This window comes from Ranitomeya variabilis, chromosome 3 (genome assembly GCF_051348905.1).
Source record: "Ranitomeya variabilis isolate aRanVar5 chromosome 3, aRanVar5.hap1, whole genome shotgun sequence".
NCBI lineage: Eukaryota > Metazoa > Chordata > Amphibia > Anura > Dendrobatidae > Ranitomeya > Ranitomeya variabilis.
Genome location: NC_135234.1, coordinates 238,426,616 through 238,448,418, shown reverse-complemented (window position 1 = coordinate 238,448,418; position 21,803 = coordinate 238,426,616). Strand labels below are relative to the sequence as shown.

General features: G+C 44.8%; 1 protein-coding gene across 2 annotated transcripts in view; it reads right to left on the bottom strand.

Moving 5' to 3' along the window:
- ACACA (acetyl-CoA carboxylase alpha) overlaps positions 1-21,803 on the bottom strand; it is a 483,059-nt gene that overhangs the window by 202,901 nt on the left and 258,355 nt on the right. For both annotated transcript variants that reach the window (XM_077295311.1, XM_077295310.1), the window contains exon 45: positions 11,733-11,843. In XM_077295311.1, the coding sequence (XP_077151426.1) occupies positions 11,733-11,843 (111 nt within the window). The remainder of the gene's footprint in view (positions 1-11,732; positions 11,844-21,803) is intronic.

Below are 21,803 nucleotides of genomic sequence, written 5' to 3'. Positions count from 1 at the left end.
ATTCTGGCTGTGTAGAGTACAAGGGGAATGTAGTGGTCTAGGTCAATGTACCAGCAGACTCATTTAGCAGTGGCTGGGCAATGGGCAGGATGAGGAGGAAACAGATATAGGGCCAAAGAATAAAGTAGGCTAAATGCAGTTCAAAATTGGTAACAGGACTAAACAGGCGGCATTGCTTTGTTCAGTGGAGTAGCAAACCCAAGAGCAGCAGACACTGTTTCAAGGGCCTAACCACACTAGTAGGCCAAATGCAGTTTAATATCTGATAGTATAGGGCGAAAGCCAGAATGTGGAAGCTCAGCTTTGTTCAGTTGAGGACAACACCAGGGAGGGGCAGACACCTTTAGTAGGCCGGAAAAGCCTATTGCATTTTTTAAAATGGTAATTTGGAGCAGAAGGTTGAAGCTCAGCTTTATTTAGTTGAGGACAACACCAGGCAGGGGCACACAGACAGACACCTTTAGTAGGCCGGAAAAGCCTATTGCATTTTTTAAAATGGTAATTTGGAGCAGAAGGTTGAAGCTCAGCTTTATTTAGTTGAGGACAACACCAGGCAGGGGCACACAGACAGACACCTTTAGTAGGCCGGAAAAGCCTATTGCATTTTTTAAAATGGTAATTTGGAGCAGAAGGTTGCAGCTCAGCTTTATTTAGTTGAGGGCAACACCAGGGAGGGGCAGAAGCCGTTAGTAGGCCCTAACCACCATTTTGTTTTTTAAAAACCACTTAATGAGAGCCGGAAGGTTGAAGCTCAGCTTTATTCAGTTGAGGACAACACCAGGCAGGGGCACACAGACAGACACCTTTAGTAGGCCGGAAAAGCCTATTGCATTTTTTAAAATGGTAATTTGGAGCAGAAGGTTGAAGCTCAGCTTTATTTAGTTGAGGGCAACACCAGGGAGGGGCAGAAGCCGTTAGTAGGCCCTAACCACCATTTTGTTTTTTAAAAACCACTTAATGAGAGCCGGAAGGTTGAAGCTCAGCTTTATTCAGTTGAGGACAACACCAGGCAGGGGCACACAGACAGACACCTTTAGTAGGCCGGAAAAGCCTATTGCATTTTTTAAAATGGTAATTTGGAGCAGAAGGTTGAAGCTCAGCTTTATTTAGTTGAGGGCAACACCAGGGAGGGGCAGAAGCCGTTAGTAGGCCCTAACCACCATTTTGTTTTTTAAAAACCACTTAATGAGAGCCGGAAGGTTGAAGCCCAGCTTTATTCAGTTGAGGACAACACCAGGCAGGGGCACACAGACAGACACCTTTAGTAGGCCGGAAAAGCCTATTGCATTTTTTAAAACGGTAATTTGGAGCAGAAGGTTGAAGCTCAGCTTTATTTAGTTGAGGACAACACCAGGCAGGGGCACACAGACAGACACCTTTAGTAGGCCGGAAAAGCCTATTGCATTTTTTAAAATGGTAATTTGGAGCAGAAGGTTGAAGCTCAGCTTTATTTAGTTGAGGGCAACACCAGGCAGGGGCACACAGACAGACACCTTTAGTAGGCCGGAAAAGCCTATTGCATTTTTTAAAATGGTAATTTGGAGCAGAAGGTTGAAGCTCAGCTTTATTTAGTTGAGGACAACACCAGGCAGGGGCACACAGACAGACACCTTTAGTAGGCCGGAAAAGCCTATTGCATTTTTTAAAATGGTAATTTGGAGCAGAAGGTTGAAGCTCAGCTTTATTTAGTTGAGGGCAACACCAGGGAGGGGCAGAAGCCGTTAGTAGGCCCTAACCAAAGTTGAAGGCCAAATGCAGTTTAATTTCTGATACTATAGGCCGAAAGCCAGAAGGTGGAAGCTCCGATTTAGACAGTGGAGGACAATTTGAATTAGGGACTGCAGACAGACTTAGTAGGCTGTCCCCTGTGGACCATGCATCCAACACATTAACCCATTGCGCCGTAATGGACACGTAATCTTCCGTGGCCATGCCTACAGGTCCATGCGTCTGTTGTCAGGTGCACCTTTGTACTCACAGATTGCCAGAGTGCATGGACAATGCGGTCTTCTACATGCTGGTGGAGGGTTGGGATGGCTTTTCTCGCAAAAGAAGTGTCGACTGGTTAGCTTGTAGCGTGGTACAGCGTAGTCCATCATGGCCTTATTAATAGTAAATAAAATATATAACTAGGCTCTATGAACTTTTAAATAGGTTCCAGGGGTACACGGGCAGCATTGGTGTGGTCAGTGGAGGAGTATTGCAAGTAGGGGCTGCAGACAGGCTATCAAAGGCCTAAAATACCAAACAGTAGGCACTCATGGCAGTTTTACATCGGTTACATGGATACACAGGCAGGCACTCCAGGCAGCATTGTGGTCAGTGGAGGAGTATTGCAAGTAGGGGCCGCAGACAGGCTATCAAAGGCCTAAAATAACAAACAGTAGGCAGTCATGGCAGTTTTACATCGGTTACATGGATACACAGGCAGGCAATCCAGGCAGCATTGTGGTCAGTGGAGGAGTATTGCAAGTAGGGGCCGCAGACAGGCTATCAAAGGCCTAAAATAACAAACAGTAGGCAGTCATGGCAGTTTTACATCGGTTACATGGATACACAGGCAGGCACTCCAGGCAGCATTGTGGTCAGTGGAGGAGTATTGCAAGTAGGGGCCGCAGACAGGCTATCAAAGGCCTAAAATAACAAACAATAGGCTCATTGCAGTTTTACAGCGGTTACATGGATAGACGGGCAGGCAGCTTGGTGGTGAGTGGAGGAGTATTTAAAGTAGGGACCGCAGACAGGCTTCAAAGGCCTAACATAAGAAAATGGGCTGGCTGTAGGCACTTTATAATTGGTTCCAGGGGTACACGGGCAGCAGTGGTCTGGCCAGTGGAGGACTAGTGGAAGGAGGGACCGCAGACAGGCTTCAAAGGCCTAACATAAAAAAATGGGCTGGCTGTAGGCACTTTATAATTGGTTCCAGGGGTACACGGGCAGCAGTGGTCTGGTCAGTGGAGGACTAGTGGAAGGAGGGACCGCAGACAGGCTTCAAAGGCCTAACATAAAAAAATGGGCTGGCTGTAGGCACTTTATAATTGGTTCCAGGGGTACACGGGCAGCAGTGGTCTGGTCAGTGGAGGACTAGTGGAAGGAGGGACCGCAGACAGGCTTCAAAGGCCTAACATAAAAAAATGGGCTGGCTGTAGGCACTTTATAATTGGTTCCAGGGGTACACGGGCAGCAGTGGTCTGGTCAGTGGAGGACTAGTGGAAGGAGGGACCGCAGACAGGCTTCAAAGGCCTAAAATAACAAACAATAGGCTCATGGCAGTTTTACAGCGGTTACATGGATACACGGGCAGCTTGGTGGTGAGTGGAGGAGTAGTGCAAGGAGTGTCTGTCCCAGTACTCCCAAAATATAAATAGATGTTAATGTCTCGCAAAACAACCAAAACAAAAAAAAAGGTGGCATACTTAGGTACAGGGGTGGGCTCATCTGCTGAGTTTCTGACATAGTAATTTGGCAGTAACTATTTAATGGTGCCAATATAGGACACAGACACAGACTACTTTAAGTTGCATCGTAGATGTCTACAAATGTGTATTGTCAGTGCCAGACATTGAATGATGTCAGCGAATAGACTAAAGATTGGTGGAGCTGTGCGACATAATTTTGCATGTGGTAGAGCACATTTTGAGCTGGGGTAGGGGGGAACTCTCTAGAGGCCGGCGGGACCGCCCCAGGGCCCCTCATGTTACAACGGTGTGTCTGACGTTGGGTGCGCACCACCACCGCCAGAGACACTACATTGTACTATGAGGGACCCAGTAGCAATGCCGTCAACCAAAAGCGAGCACACCCACCTCTTCAGACAAACAGCAGTCTCACGGGTGCTTGCGCCAAGTCGCGATACCACGGCCCCGTGTGGGGAGTTTGGCCATTTAGGGAGGTGTAAACATGTCGTATGCTGTACAATCAGCTGCAGCAAATTAGACATTAGAAAAGTAATTCACAGGCAAGAGCCTTTCATAGGAAAGCTAGGTGTCGGCCGGGCAAGGTGGGGCAAAAGATTTCGAAATCCAGTTGTGGTTCATTTTAATGAATGTTAGATCGTCAACATTTTGGGTAGCCAGACGAGTCCTTTTTTCGGTTAATATTGAACCTGCAGCACTGAATACTCTTTCTGATAGGACACTTGCTGCCGGGCAAGCAAGCTCCTGCAATGCATATTCTGCCAATTCTGGCCAGGTGTCTAATTTGGAGGCCCAGTAATCAAATGGGAATGACGGTTGAGGGAGAACATCGATAAGGGATGAAAAATAGTTAGTAACCATACTGGACAAATGTTGTCTCCTGTCACTTTCAATTGATGCAGCAGTACCTGTCCTGTCTGCGGTCATAGCAAAATCACTCCACAACCTGGTCAGAAAACCCCTCTGTCCAACGCCACTTCTGATGTGTGCACCCCTAACACTCCTAGTCTGCTGCCCCCTGGAGCTCGTGCGAGAACGATCACGTGCGCTGTGTGCTGGGAATGCCTGAAGCAAACGGTCAACAAGAGTTGATTGTTTGGTTGCTAATATTAGTTCCAAGTTCTCATGTGGCATAATATTTTGCAATTTGCCTTTATAGCGTGGATCAAGGAGGCAGGCCAACCAGTAATCGTCATCGTTCATCATTTTCGTAATGCGTGTGTCCCTTTTTAGGATACGTAAGGCATAATCCGCCATGTGGGCCAAAGTTCCAGTTGTCAAATCTCCGGTTGTGATTGGTTGAGGGGCAGTTGCAGGCAAATCTACGTCACTTGTGTCCCTCAAAAAACCAGAACCCGGCCGTGACACGCAACCAATTTCCTGTGCCCCCGGGAAAGGTTCGGCATTAAAAATATACTCATCCCCATCATCCTCCTCGTCCTCCACCTCCTCTTCGCCCGCTACCTCGTCCTGTACACTGCCCTGACCAGACAATGGCTGACTGTCATCAAGGCTTTCCTCTTCCTCTGGTGCAGACGCCTGCTCCTTTATGTGCGTCAAACTTTGCATCAGCAGACGCATTAGGGGGATGCTCATGCTTATTACGGCGTTGTCTGCACTAACCAGCCGTGTGCATTCCTCAAAACACTGAAGGACTTGACACATGTCTTGTATCTTAGACCACTGCACACCTGACAACTCCATGTCTGCCATCCTACTGCCTGCCCGTGTATCCTCCCACAAATAAATAACAGCACGCCTCTGTTCGCACAGTCTCTGAAGCATGTGTAGTGTTGAGTTCCACCTTGTTGCAACGTCTTTGATTAGGCGATGCTGGGGAAGGTTCAAAGACCGCTGATAGGTCTGCATACGGCTGGCGTGTACAGGCGAACGTCGGATATGTGAGCAAAGTGCACGCACTTTGAGGAGCAGGTCGGAGAACCCAGGATAAGTTTTCAATAAGCACTGCACCACCAGGTTTAAGGTGTGAGCCAGGCAAGGAATGTGTTTCAGTTGGGAAAGGGAGATGGCAGCCATGAAATTCCTTCCGTTATCACTCACTACTTTGCCTGCCTCAAGATCTACTGTGCCCAGCCACGACTGCGTTTCTTGTTGCAAGAACTCGGACAGAACTTCCGCGGTGTGTCTGTTGTCGCCCAAGCACTTCATAGCCAATACAGCCTGCTGACGCTTGGCAGTAGCTGGCCCATAATGGGACAACTGGTGTGCAACAGTGTCATCTGCCGATGGAGTGGTTGGCAGACTGCGTTCTGTGGAAGAGCTGTAGCTTCTGCAGGAGGACGAGGAGGAGGAGGAGGAGGGGGTGCGAACGCCTACAGCCAACTGTTTCCTAGACCGTGGGCTAGGCACAACTGTCCCTAAATTGATGTCGCCTGTGGACCCTGCATCCACCACATTCACCCAGTGTGCCGTGATGGACACATAACGTCCCTGGCCATGCCTACTGGTCCATGCATCTGTAGTCAGGTGCACCTTTGTACTCACAGATTGCCTGAGTGCATGGACGATGCGCTGTTTAACATGCTGGTGCAGGGCTGGGATGGCTTTTCTGGAAAAAAAGTGTCGACTGGGTAGCTCGTATCGTGGTTCAGCGTACTCCATCAGGGCTTTGAAAGCTTCGCTTTCAACTAACCGGTAGGGCATCATCTCTAACGAGATTAGTCTAGCTATGTGGGCGTTAAAACCCTGTGTATGCGGATGCGAGGATAAGTACTTCCTTTTTCTAACCAGAGTCTCATGTAGGGTGAGCTGGACTGGAGAGCTGGAGATCGTGGAACTTTCGGGTGTGCCGGTGTACATGGCAGACTGAGAGACGGTTGGAGACGGTATTGTTTCCGCCGGTGCCCTAGATGCAATATTTCCTCCTACAAAACTGGTGGTTCCCTGACCCTGACTGCTTTTGGCTGGCAAAGAAACCTGCACAGATACTGCCGGTGGTGCAGAAAATGGTGGCCTTACAGTGACGGAAGGGATGTTGCGTTGCTGACTAGCTTCATTGGCCGAGGGTGCTACAACCTTGAGGGACGTTTGGTAGTTAGTCCAGGCTTGAAAATGCATGGTGGTTAAGTGTCTATGCATGCAACTAGTATTTAGACTTTTCAGATTCTGACCTCTGCTTAAGCTAGTTGAACATTTTTGACAAATGACTTTGCGCTGATCTGTTGGATGTTGTTTAAAAAAATGCCAGACTGCACTCTTCCTAGACTCGGATCCCTTTTCAGGGATTGCAGACTGAGCTTTAACCGGATGGCAACGCTGTGCTCCAACAGGTTTTGGCGTTGACACGCGTTTTGGGCCAGATACGGGCCCGGCAGATGGAACCTGTTGCGATGTTGATGCCTGCTGCGGCCCCTCCTCCACCTCCGCTTCTGAACTACTGCCGCCTGCACCCTGTTCCCCCAATGGCTGCCAATCGGGGTCAATAACTGGGTCATCTATTACCTCCTCTTCGAGCTCGTGTGCAACTTCGTCTGTGTCACTGTGTCGGTCGGTGGTATAGCGTTCGTGGCGGGGCAACATAGTCTCATCAGGGTCTGATTGTGGATCTGTACCCTGAGAGGGCAATGTGGTGGTCTGAGTCAAAGGAGCAGCATAGTACTCTGGCTGTGGCTGTGCATCAGTGCACTCCATGTCAGAATATACTTGTAATGGGCATGGCCTGTTAAATGTTTCACTTTCTAAGCCAGGGACGGTATGTGTAAAGAGCTCCATGGAGTGACCCGTTGTGTCGCCTGCTGCATCCTTCTCTCTTGTTGTAGTTTTTGCTGAGGAGGACAAGGAAGCGACTTGTCCCTGACCGTGAACATCCACAAGCGACACGCTGCTTTTACATTTACCAGTTTCGGAAGAGGAGGCACAAGAGCTAGAGGCTGAGTCTGCAATGTAAGCCAAAACTTGCTGTTGCTGCTCCGCCTTTAAAAGCGGTTTTCCTACTCCCAGAAAAGAGAGCGTTCGAGGCCTTGTGTAGCCTGACGACGAAACTGGCTCCACAGCTCCAGACTTAGGTGGAATATTTTTATCCCCACGACCACCTGATGCTCCACTACCACTACCATCATTACCAGCTGACAATGAACGCCCACGACGACCTCTTGCACCAGACTTCCTCATTGTTTTAAAATCTTAACCAAAGTAACTTTATTTGTTGCTGTCAAACAACTTACACGGTGAGCTATAACTTCAGTATGATTTCAATATCCCTTAACAGGTTGGTGAGACCACAAGGAAAATCAGGCACAATGTTACACACTCTGTTTTCTGTGGCACAAAATCACAGAGATGACACACACGCAGGACTGTCACTCAAGCACTAATGTCAATATTAATCTCCCACCTAATTTATTTATTTTTTTTTCTCAGGGAGACTTTAGAAACCAAATAATATTAAAAAAAAAAAAAAAGGCTTTCTATGGCCCACAATTAGAGAGAGAGAGGTGGCACACCCAGGAGTCAAGACTGGCGCGCAAGCTGAAAGGGCAATATTACTCTCCCACTGTTTTTTTATGTTTTTTTTTTTTTTTTCAGGGAGACTTTAGAAACCAAATAATATTAAAAAAACCAAAAAAAAAAATAGCCTTTCTATGGCCCACTGAATGAGAGAGAGAGGTGGCACACCCAGGAGTCAAGACTGGCACACAAGCTGAAAGGGCAATATTACTCTCCCACTGTTTTTTTATGTATTTTTTGTTTTTTAAGGGAGACTTTAGAAACCCAATAATATTTAAAAAAATAAATAAATAGGCTTTCTATGGCCCACTGAATGAGAGGGAGAGAGGTGGCACACCCAGGAGTCAAGACTGGCACACAAGCTGAAAGGGCAATATTACTCTCCCACTGTTTTTTTATGTATTTTTTGTTTTTTAAGGGAGACTTTAGAAACCCAATAATATTTAAAAAAAAAAATAAATAGGCTTTCTATGGCCCACTGAATGAGAGGGAGAGAGGTGGCACACCCAGGAGTCAAGACTGGCACACAAGCTGAAAGGGCAATATTACTCTCCCACTGTTTTTTTATGTTTTTTTTTTTTTTTTCAGGGAGACTTTAGAAACCAAATAATATTAAAAAAACCAAAAAAAAAAATAGCCTTTCTATGGCCCACTGAATGAGAGAGAGAGGTGGCACACCCAGGAGTCAAGACTGGCACACAAGCTGAAAGGGCAATATTACTCTCCCACTGTTTTTTTATGTTTTTTTTTTTTTTTTCAGGGAGACTTTAGAAACCAAATAATATTAAAAAAACCAAAAAAAAAAATAGCCTTTCTATGGCCCACTGAATGAGAGAGAGAGGTGGCACACCCAGGAGTCAAGACTGGCACACAAGCTGAAAGGGCAATATTACTCTCCCACTGTTTTTTTATGTATTTTTTGTTTTTTAAGGGAGACTTTAGAAACCCAATAATATTTTTTAAAAAAAATAAATAGGCTTTCTATGGCCCACTGAATGAGAGGGAGAGAGGTGGCACACCCAGGAGTCAAGACTGGCACACAAGCTGAAAGGGCAATATTACTCTCCCACTGTTTTTTTATGTTTTTTTTTTTTTTTTCAGGGAGACTTTAGAAACCAAATAATATTAAAAAAACAAAAAAAAAAAATAGCATTTCTATGGCCCACTGAATGAGAGAGAGAGGTGGCACACCCAGGAGTCAAGACTGGCACACAAGCTGAAAGGGCAATATTACTCTCCCACTGTTTTTTTATGTATTTTTTGTTTTTTAAGGGAGACTTTAGAAACCCAATAATATTTAAAAAAAAAAATAAATAGGCTTTCTATGGCCCACTGAATGAGAGGGAGAGAGGTGGCACACCCAGGAGTCAAGACTGGCACACAAGCTGAAAGGGCAATATTACTCTCCCACTGTTTTTTTATGTTTTTTTTTTTTTTTCAGGGAGACTTTAGAAACCAAATAATATTAAAAAAACCAAAAAAAAAAATAGCCTTTCTATGGCCCACTGAATGAGAGAGAGAGGTGGCACACCCAGGAGTCAAGACTGGCACACAAGCTGAAAGGGCAATATTACTCTCCCACTGTTTTTTTATGTTTTTTTTTTTTTTTCAGGGAGACTTTAGAAACCAAATAATATTAAAAAAACCAAAAAAAAAAATAGCCTTTCTATGGCCCACTGAATGAGAGAGAGAGGTGGCACACCCAGGAGTCAAGACTGGCACACAAGCTGAAAGGGCAATATTACTCTCCCACTGTTTTTTTATGTTTTTTTTGTTTTTTAAGGGAGACTTTAGAAACCCAATAATATTTTTTAAAAAAAATAAATAGGCTTTCTATGGCCCACTGAATGAGAGGGAGAGAGGTGGCACACCCAGGAGTCAAGACTGGCACACAAGCTGAAAGGGCAATATTACTCTCCCACTGTTTTTTTATGTTTTTTTTTTTTTTTTTCAGGGAGACTTTAGAAACCAAATAATATTAAAAAAACCAAAAAAAAAAATAGCCTTTCTATGGCCCACTGAATGAGAGAGAGAGGTGGCACACCCAGGAGTCAAGACTGGCACACAAGCTGAAAGGGCAATATTACTCTCCCACTGTTTTTTTAGGTTTTTTTTTTTTTTTCTCAGGGAGACTTTAGAAACCAAATAATATAAAAAAATAAAATAAAATAAATAGGCTTGCTATAGCCCACTGAATGAGAGATAGCACACACAGCAGTGACACACAAGCCCTGACTGAGGCCAATATTTTTCTCCCACTGATTGATGTAGTGTTTTTGTGTTGAGGTAGAATTTAGAACACAAATCACGGAAAAAATAAATAGGCTTTCTATGGCCCACTCAGTGAGAGATGGCACACACAGGGATGGCACTGTAGCAGAAATGCCAATCTTAATCTCCCACAAAAAAAACAAAAAAAAAACAGGGACTGTCCTACAATTACTATGTCCCTGCAGTAATCTAAGCCAGGTATGGCAGGCAGCAATAGGAGTGGACTGATGCACAAATTAAATAAAAAGTGTGGACAAACAAAAAAGATAGCTGTGCAGAAAGGAAGGAACAAGAGGATATGTGCTTTGAAAAAAGCAGTTGGTTTGCACAGTGGCGTACACACAGCAATACAGCTATCACGGAGCCTTCTAGGGCAGCCCAATGAGCTACAGCGCTGAGGGGAAAAAAAAAAAAAAATAGCTTCCACAGTCCCTGCACACCGAAGGTGGTGTTGGACAGTGCAAATCGCTGCAGCACAAGCGGTTTGGTGGTTAGTGGACCCTGCCTAACGCTCTCCCTGCTTCTGACGAAGCGGCAGCAACCTGTCCCTAAGCTCAGATCAGCAGCAGTAAGATGGCGGTCGGCGGGAACGCCCCTTTATAGCCCCTGTGACGCCGCAGACAGCAAGCCAATCACTGCAATGCCCTTCTCTAAGATGGTGGGGACCAGGATCTATGTCATCACGCTGCCCACACTCTGCGTTCACCTTCATTGGCTGAGAAATGGCGCTTTTCGCGTCATTGAAACGCGACTTTGGCGCGAAAGTCGCGTACCGCATGGCCGACAAGCACAGGGGTCGGATCGGGTTTCATGAGACGCCGACTTAGCCAAAAGTCGGCGACTTTTGAAAATGATCGACCCGTTTCGCTCAACCCTACTGATGAGGATATATATTTTACTCCCTATATTGGTGGTATAACTGTGTTTTAACATTATGCCCACAGTTCAGTAGTTGAGAGTAGCAGCCGGGTCGGTCATACTAAGCTAGGTCGGGCATGAGCTGACCAGCATAGTGCACCATTCGTTGGTAGATCACAAGGCTGCAGAGGCGTGGATAGATATATAAGAACAGCGGCAGTGCAGGTGCCATACCTTGAGGAAGAGGGACGTTTCCCTCGAAACGCGTCGGATTGGCCCCTACACACGTCCGTCATACACGGACAGGTAATGTCACCATCTAACCACGCCCCCCGCTCACCTCGCCACACTGACAGCGGCGCCATCGGCCGAGGTTACCGCTGGATCACGGCGGCAGGTTTCCACGGGGGATTGCTACTTTAGGGAGGACGCACCCATCGCCAAGCACTACTGGACAGTGGGGACAAAACCGCTACGCAAGTGGACATTCCCTGCACAGGATTACACATCGCTCTGTAAGTGCCTTTCAGCCCGGCAACCTTTCTATAGACTCTGATTATTTTTCGGCAGTTACACACACCATACTGGCTGGTTTTGCCTGCTGCTGTTTCGTTAGGCACACGTGTTTAGCGCCATTGTGATCTATAGATATACTATTGACAACTATATTAATTGGCAATTGGAAAAAGTAATTATTATTTTTACAGGGATATTACTTACTTTGTTTAATGCTCCAGCACCAGTCAAAATAATATGAGAGTTTTCAACCTGAATTGTTCTTTGACCTAATCTCACCAAATATGCTCCGATGCCAATTGCTCTGCATGTCACCTGGAATGAAACAAAAAGTAAAATCTTCATGAAAAAAACATACAAAAAATGAAAACACATCCAAGCTGAAATATCTCCTTATCTCACGTCACTATGGTAATTTTTTTGTGAGGTTTTAGAGGAGTGAAGGTAGGAACATCATCATGAAATAAAACTGCACTATTGGCCTCACAGTCTTATCTGTCCTGTCTGTGTTGTTGGCACCATCACACTGTCTCAGAACACATTACTCTATCATGGTGGCTGATAGAAATTGCCTGTTAGAAGGGAACAAGACAACATAAGAGAGCTGTGGCTGTCTGCTATGGACCTACTTTGGTGGTCTCGGTTATCAGGGTGCATTAAGGATGTGAATGTTGAAATATTCTGCAGACCTATTTTTAGGGGTACATTTATTGCATATCCAGAATATGTTCTGAGTGTATAATAGATCCCACCAATTGGACATGTATCCGTGTCAAGAACCAGGTCCTGACATGCCCTGTGAGTGGAGAGGTGGTCGGAATTCCCATTCATTTGTATCAGAACTCTGACAACCTCTCCACTGACAGGAATTGGACTCATTTTCGAGATAGATGTGGGTCCCAGTGGTGCGACCTGCTACTACTATACACTCATAGCATGTCCTGGAGATACACCATACACATACAAGATGGGAATGCCCCATTAAGGTAATGATCGGAACACATTTTAGGTCAAGGGCTGCTGCGTCTCACAGACACTCAATAAAGTCAAACATATATACAGTACAGACCAAAAGTTTGGACACACCTTCTCATTTAAAGATTTTTCTGTATTTTCGTGACTATGAAAATTGTACATTCATACTGAAGGCATCAAAACTATGACTTAACACATGTGGAATTATATACTTAACAAAAAAGTGTGAAATAACTGAAATTATGTCTTATATTCTAGGTTCTTCAATGTAGCCACCTTTTGCTTTGATGACTGCTTTTAGTCCATGAGCCAAGAACCAAATTTGACGATATCGGTACCAAGCGGAGTGACTAATTCTCTTTGGTATTTTTAGGTAGATGCATGTCTGTAGTTTATTTTTTGATATGATAGCCCTTACATATACGTAGCTTATTAACCCCTTCAGCCCTAGGCCTATTTGTACCCAAGTGCCTAAGCCAATCTGACCTGTGCCACTTCATGGGCTAATAACTTTGGAACGCTTTCACCTATCCAAGCCATTCTGAGATTGTTTTCTCGTGACATATTGTACTTCACGTCAGTGCTAAATGGGAGTCAATATATTTTACCTTTCTATATAAAAAAATGCTAAATATTCGGAAATTTTGGAAAAATCGGCAATTTTTTAACTTTGAAATTCTCTGCTTTTTACAAAAATACTGATACCCCCCATAATAGTTATTAATTTACACTCCCCACATGTTTACTTCATATTGGCATCATTTTGAAAATGAAACCTTATTGTTTTACGACGTAATAGGGCTTATAGTTTTATGCGCAATTTTTCACATTTACAGCAAAACCCACTTTTCAAAGGACCAAGTCACTTCTGAAGTCACTTTAAGGGGCTTACATAACAGAAACCACCCATAAATTACCCCATTTTGCAAACTACACCCCTCAAGCTGTTCAAAACTCATTTTTAAAAACTGTTAACCCTTTAGGTGTTCCACAGGAATTTTAGCATGAGCCAAGAACCAAATATGACGATATCGGTACCACCCGGAGTGACTAGATGTAGTATTTGTAACAAAATTTAATCCAAGTTATGTAAATACACACTGAACATGTCATGTGCATATATATATATATATATATATATATATATATATATATATATATATATATATATATATGTTACTCCATAATATCTTCAACATCGGACTCTGAATCTGACTGTTGTTCTACTGGCTCGTCTTCAGTACCCTTGTTCTGGCATGTCTGTAATCTGCACATGTCTGTGCACTTCAGGCCATTGCTGAGGCAAGTACACTGAGGAAGTTCACATGACCGCACACACTTGCAGGACAGTAGCTGTATAATAGCTTCTGGTGCTGGTGCCCCTTGCATCCACTTGACAACAAGCTTTCCGTCGTTATCTATCATCCAACCGCAGTCTGTTGGGTTTGCAACCCATGGCTGGCTCTGCAGACTTCTCCTCCAGATCGCAGCCTGGTAGTTTGCACGCAGTGCATGCATGAAAAGGCAGTCCTGGCAAGGAGGGAGTTGACTTGACTCTACCACTCCACGTCTGGCACAGAACAGCTGATAACGGAGCCTGTTTACCTCAGTTGTTTGGGTAGTTGGCAGGTACATGTGGCAGGTGATTTCCTGTAACTTCTCAAAAAGTTCGGTAGACACTTCCCATGAACGACCAACTTCCTGAAAGGCATCCTGGTATGTCTTGTTCATCTTCAACTGCTTGAGTGTCGTCATCTTCCCACGGCCAGCGAATGCACTGACGGTGTCACAGCCTGTAAATGCATGCATACCAATCAATGAATCACATACGCTGCCTCCCAATGTTCGGCTCAGAGTGGTGATATCCAGGAATCTTGTCCGGTTCTGTGTACCGCATTTCTGGAACAGGTGGGATGGGATTTTGTGGCACATGCCCAGACACAGGACCATGACATCAGTATCCTCCGAAGTGATGATGACCGACTTGTAACCAGATTCTGCTGCATGAAGAGCATGGAGAAGGAGGCGTGTGTCTGCTTCTTCTTGATTTGACTTAAGGTCAGCAGCCTCTTCCCACTGTTCTTTGGTGATCTTAAAGCAGAGCTGCTCACATGTGACATACAGCTCCTTCTCCTCAAGCTTCTCCCTGTGGTGTTTCGCCTTCCATTCTTCTACCAGAAACTTTATGAGACTTGCCTTGTTGGAGGAACTACTTAGAAGCTTTTTCCACTGCTGGATGTTGTGCCCATGTTGAATGTTCTTGAAATGGATCCCTGTGCCTTCATATCTGTTGACTCTTTCTGTATCTTTGATGGATGTCTCCTTGTAGACGTCAAAGACAATATCAATGCGCTTGCTCTTAGCACCCTCATGGATAGCGCGACTCATTGCTGTGCCTGCTAGCTGGCCAAATGTTGCATTGTTTCCCTTCAGTTTCTGAACCAGGCTCATCCCATCAATGATGGTTGCAGAGGGCTCGGGGATCACTTCTGCAGGACGAGCATTCCTCTCCAACTCCCTTGCGAGGGCAGCCTTGTTGGTCTTGCGGATAGACCCATCACCATTGGCAAGTGCCCATGGCAATGGACCCAGGGGATGAGTCAAGACATCACTCATTTGTAGCTTTCTGTTCTCAGCTACAAGTATCATCTGGCCAAATAGGTTTCTGTCAGCCTTCAAAATTACCTCCTTGCCAAGACCTTGTCTGCGTGTCTTCATTTGGATGTTAGAGAACGTTTTAAGTTTGTTCTTCGTCATCTTGTCATGAAACAATGTAGTTGGCTTATCGGTACCCAAACGCTCATCCTTGAATGTTTGATATGCATCCTCTCCTATACTGTATGCCCCTTGAAGGTCTTTGGCTACATCTGGTGGTGCTACAGTCGCTGTTGACAAACTGATAAGTTCACCATTATGCTCTTTGTTGAAGGGGTTCACCCAACCTGTCTCCAGCAGTTGAACGAAAGATTGGACATCGGCTTCATCTCTTCTAATCCTAGACACCTGTAGGTCTGAATGGCTGAAGTCAGTATATTGTTGGCCTACCAGGGCCCTCAGCTGCCTCAAGTACATACTGCGGTACTCTGATGTCAGGTAGAACCTGGAAACAGCTCCAACTTTGAGGCTGAAGCCTTTTGTGCCCCCTGGTGTCTGGGTGTCTTTGTTGATTGTCTCTTCAATGGTCTGGTCCACAGGAATTCGTCCAAAAGGATTCTTGCTACCGATCTGGACCGAAAAGCCACCTTGCATGAAGTATTCATGGACCTCTGGGTGTTCTATGGGCAGCCGAGACATTGTGGCATAGTAATAGGTTAGGTATCGGGCATAGTTGACCTTGTCATAGGCAAAACACCATGGTATCATCTGTCGGATTGCTCCTAGGTGAAGCATCCAGTTGCCTTCTCTTGAAGCTCGAACCAGGGCCAGCATGGTCTCGACCATGTCCAAGTATGACATCCAGAATGCTGAGAGTTGTTCATTTCTGAGGGTCTCAAGATAAACTTGAAAGAGCTTCAGGGTAAGTGTGCAAGATTCATTATCCAAGAGCTTTTCGAAGGATCCCTGCGACACACTGATGTTCAGCACAGAACGTGTATGTGTCAGTGTGTGTGCGTGTGTTGGGGCACCTCAGGGTGTCTTCAAATGTGACATAGCCCCCTAGATTTCTTCCAGTAAAATTTGCACTCCAAAAGTCATTTGGCGCTCCTTCCCTTCCGAGGCCTGCCGTTCCCCAATACTGCAGTGTACGACAACATATCGGGTGTTGTTGTGTTCGGGAGAGATTGGTGAACAAATAGTGGGGTGCATTTTTTGCTGGTACACCTCTTAAAAATAAAAAAATGAGCCTAAAATGACACCTTCATGTAAAAAATGCACTTTTTCCATTTTCTCAACCAAGTGTTTCCAACTACTGTGAAACACTGGTTGGGTCAAAGTGGTCACTATACCCCCTAAAAGATTCCTTGGGGGTGTAGTTTCCAAAATAGGGTCACTTTTTGGGGTTTCCACTGTGGGGGTACCTCAGGCAGCCTTCAAATGTGACATGGCCCCCTAGATTTCTTCCAGTGAATCCGCCACCCAAAAACCACATAGCGCTCCTTCCGTGTTGAGCTGTGCTGTGTGCCCATACTTTAGTTTACGAGTACATGTGGGGTGTTTCTATAAACTGCAGAATTAGGGTAACCAAGTTTGGGTTTGCCGTTAACCCTTGCTAGGTTGCAGGTAAAATTGGATTACAATGTAATATCTGGAAAAAAAATGAAATTTTGAAATTTCGCCTTCATTCTGCTAAAATTCCTGTGGAACACCTAAAGGGTTAACAGTTTTTAAAAATGAGTTTTGAACAGCTTGAGGGGTGTAGTTTGCAAAATGGGGTAATTTATGGGTGGTTTCTGTTATGTAAGCCCCTTAAAGTGACTTCAGAAGTGACTTGGTCCTTTGAAAAGTGGGTTTTGCTGTAAATGTGAAAAATTGCGCATAAAACTATAAGCCCTATTACGTCGTAAAACAATAAGGTTTCATTTTCAAAATGATGCCAATATGAAGTAAACATGTGGGGAGTGTAAATTAATAACTATTATGGGGGGTATCAGTATTTTTGTAAAAAGCAGAGAATTTCAAAGTTAAAAAATTGCCGATTTTTCCAAAATTTCCGAATATTTAGCATTTTTTTATATAGAAAGGTAAAATATATTGACTCCCATTTAGCACTGACGTGAAGTACAATATGTCACGAGAAAACAATCTCAGAATGGCTTGGATAGGTGAAAGCGTTCCAAAGTTATTAGCCCATGAAGTGGCACAGGTCAGATTGGCTTAGGCACTTGGGTACAAATAGGCCTAGGGCTGAAGGGGTTAATAAGCTACGTATATGTAAGGGCTATCATATCAAAAAATAAACTACAGACATGCATCTACCTAAAAATACCAAAGAAAATTAGTCACTCCGGGTGGTACCGATATCTGGCCCGGCTCATGGACTATTTGCACACTCTTGGCATTCTCTTTTAAATTTTTAAATGAGAAGGTGTGTCCAAACTTTTGGTCTGTACTGTATCCCTGAGCTTCCTGCTCATCTACATAATGATTATACAACTCAAAGGTAGAAAACCAATGGACTCACATCCAAATAGTACACACTTCATCTACTGGTGCTAAGCAAACCGTACATAAATCAACATGGTAGCTAACATTATGATTAAAGCGCATAAACCGCTGGTAACCTCTTTAAGGGGGCCATTATCCTAATAAGTGCAGCATTGCGTAGTGCACATCGCCAGCACATCAGACCACCCAAAGAGGGAATGGCTCAGGAGCCCAACAGCATCGCAGCTGCCAGGCAAAGCCAGAATGCATCTGTTTAGAGTAATAAATGGAGTTTCCTCACCTTGTCACCATAGAATGGAGTAAAGCGCAGGCCAGAACACTGCAGAATTGTCACTATTACACATTGCATTCAAAACACATGAGGTTGTGCAAAATATCTCATTGGTAAATGTAGGTTGTAGACCCCCGGACACAGATAAAGACATTGACATTTGTACTGGGACCCGTCTTTTGTGTGTTAGGCTACTTTCACACATCAGTTTTTTGTTTTCAGGCTAAATCCGGCAAATTTGTAAAAAAAACGGATCCGGCGCAAATTGTGAAAAACTTATGCACCAGCTCCGTTTTTTAGCTGGATCCAGCCTTCTTTAATGTGCATGGATTTTTGACTTCCTGTTTCGGGGACGAGAGAGAGAGAGAGAGAGAGAGAGAGAGAGAGAGAGGGGGAGAGAGAGAGAGAGAGAGAGAGAGAGAGAGAGAGAGGGGGAGAGAGAGAGAGAGAGAGAGAGAGAGAGAGAGAGAGAGGGGGAGAGAGAGAGAGAGAGAGAGAGATACGGAATCCGGAACCGTTTTTTTTCCAAAGATTGTGCCTGGAACAAAAAGCCTGATGTGTGAAAGTAGCCTTAGGCTACTTTCACACATCAGGTTTTCAGTGTCAGGCTAAATCCGGCGAATGTTGGAAAAACTGGATCCGGCACAGATTGTGAAAAACTGATGAGACGGATCAGTTTTTTTGACGGATCCGGCTAGCCTACCTAGATTATTGGATAAGAAAAAAAAATTTGGAGCATTCTCAGTTTAAAAAAACGGATCAGGCTGCCGGATCCGCCTTTTTACGGATCCGGCACCTTCCGGCTCCCATAGGCTTCCATTCTAGCAAACAGCCGGAAGCGCCGGATCCGGCGCTTCAGGCTTTTTCGCTGGAGACAAAAAACTTTGCTATGGACGTTTTTTCAAGAAACCGGAAGTGGCAGATTTGCCGGATCCGGCGAAAACCGGACGAAACGCAATGTCATCCGATGCAATCCGGCACTAATACAAGTCTATGGGAAAAAAACCTGATCCGGCGGCAACTTTCGCCTAATCCGTTTTTTTGAAAATTAGCCGGATTTAGCCTGACACTGAAAACTTGATGTGTGAAAGTAGCCTTAGCAATATACATACAATATACAGTATTTGTGAGAAAGATGCAACTGGTTGTCTTTGGTGCTTGCAGCAAACTTCTACATTTTATTTGAGATATGCAAAATCAGAAGGCCATCCCAGCAGGGGATTTTATTTTTTCCTTTTAACAAACTGGATATTCAATTACAGAGTAGACTGTGGAAATGAAAGTTTCGTAGACGCAAGCATGAGCTTACACAATCTTACTTTTCACCATTAGGTGTCACTGTATCATTAGTTTCTTTTAATGCACTATTTACTGTCATAAAACCAGAAGTGGGCGATTCACTAAGGGTATGTGAACACCTTGCAGATTTGCCTGTGGAGTTTTCTGCGCAGATTCTGCATCCCTTGGCAGAAAAAGCAGGTCAAAATCTTCGCAGATTTGATGTGGATTTTCATGCGGATTTGTGTGCATCTTTGTAAGCTAAATAAAGATCTATTACTGTACAAAAAAAAAAATTGTGATGTAATTTCTTGTCCAACCTCTTCATTTACATACTCCATGGAAGAATAGTGTTTACACCCACAGAAAGATAGATAGATCTATAGATATAGATAGATCTAAAGATAGATCTATAGATCTATCTATTATCTATCTATCTACTAGAAATAGGAGTGCGGTGAAAGTAAAGGCCCCGTCTCACATAGCGAGATCGCTAGCGAGATCGCTGCTGAGTCACAAGTTTTGTGACGCAACAGCGACCTCAGTAGCGATCTCGCTATGTGTGACACGTACCAGCGACCAGGCCCCTGCTGCGAGATCGCTGGTCGTGTCAGAATGGCCTGGACCTTTTTTTGGTCGTTGAGGTCCCGCTGACATCGCTGAATCGGTGTGTGTGACACCGATCCAGCGATGTCTTCACTGGTAACCAGGGTAAACATCGGGTTACTAAGCGCAGGGCCGCGCTTAGTAACCCGATGTTTACCCTGGTTACCAGCGTAAATGTAAAAAAAAACAAACACTACATACTCACCATCTGTTGCCCGTCAGGTCCCTTGGCGTCTGCTTCCTGCTCTGACTGAGCCGCCGTAAAGTGAGAGCACAGCAGTGACGTCACCGCTGCGCTCTGCTCTCAGCTCTCACTGTACGGCGGCTCAGTCAGAGCAGGAAGCAGACGCCAAGGGACCTGACGGGCAACAGATGGTGAGTATGTAGTGGTTTTTTTTTTTTACATTTACGCTGGTAACCAGGGTACACATCGGGTTACTAAGCGCGGCCCTGCGCTTAGTAACCCGATGTTTACCCTGGTTACCCGGGTGCTGCAGGGGGACTTCGGCATCGTTGAAGACAGTTTCAACGATGCCGAAGTCGTTCCCCTGATCGTTGGTCGCTGGAGAGAGCTGTCTGTGTGACAGCTCCCCAGCGACCACACAGCGACCACACAGCGACGCTGCAGCGATCAGCATCGTTGTCTGTATCGCTGCAGCGTCGCTGTGTGAGACGGGGCCTTTACACGCAGGTGCAGTAACAGCCGTGTCGTTACAGCGCATGCGCGGGTAGAGCGCACAGTTGTGGCTGTTACTGCATGGGAATAGCGGTGACGTGTATGTCATTTGCGCCTCTGCAAGTGACACTGCCGCAGTGCCTTATGGTATTCGGGGATAGCGGCCGGAAGTCCCAACTGGCGTTTATATATATATATATATATATATATATATAGATTATCTATCTATTATCTATTTATAGATGTATCTATTATCTATCTATCTATAGATATATCTATCTATAGACACATCTATAGATAGATCAATAGATCTATCTATAGACAGATGGATAGATAATTAAAGAAAATTTTGCAGCACTACCAAAAAGAACGGGTACATTAAACCTGTAAAGGTGATGTCCAAACCTCCAAAGAAGAAAATTAAAAAAAAACAGGCAACACTCCAAAAATCAAATTGAAAAACTGTGGCTTTACTGATCCGTTAGCAGCAAAGTTTCGGCAGATTTTTCTGCATTTCTCTCTTTTTTTTTTTTCTGATTTGATAGATAGATAGATAGATACCAAGCACGATGTTTAGTAATAAACATAATAAAATGGTACATAAATAATTAAAGACACACAAAATCTCCGTTAGGCCGGGGTCACACTTGCAAGAAACTTGCACGAGTCTCACATCACAATACCCGGCACTCGGTCCAGAGCGTTCAGCTGCATAGAAATACATACAACCGCACACTCCGGTCCCGAGTGCCAGCAGCTGTGCCGGGTATTGAGGTGCAAGTTTCTCGCAAGTGTGACCCCGGCCTTAAACGCAATATCTGTTTAATTTGAAAAAAAAAAAAAGAATGGTGTGGGCACCTGCGCAATTTTCTGCACCAGAGAGGGAAATCCAGCGGCTGGGGGCTGATGTTTATAGCCTAGGGAGGGAGGGAGCTTCCCAGGCTATGAATATCAGCCCGCAGCTGTATATTTAGCCTTTACTGGCTATTAGAATAGGGGGACCCCCCCCCCCAAAAAAAACCGACGTGGGGTCCCCCTATAATTAATAGTCAGAAAAGGCCTTGCAGACAGATCATCGTGGGAGGCTTTTTATGGACTACATCGGATCAGGGAGTATACTGTTGATTTATTATTTTATTTCTTTTACAGGTGACTGAGGGAGTCGGGGACTAGGTGATTAGTGAGTATATACTGTATGTTGTATGTACTGTGTATATGTGTGTATGAGTGTTTTTTTTCTTTATTTTTTACACACAGTAGCTGGATGATGGGACTACTGCTGTTCCATCATTGACTAGCTGTCACTGTGGCAGGCATAGCCGGATGGGACTAGTAGTCCCATCGGACGATGCCTGCCCACACA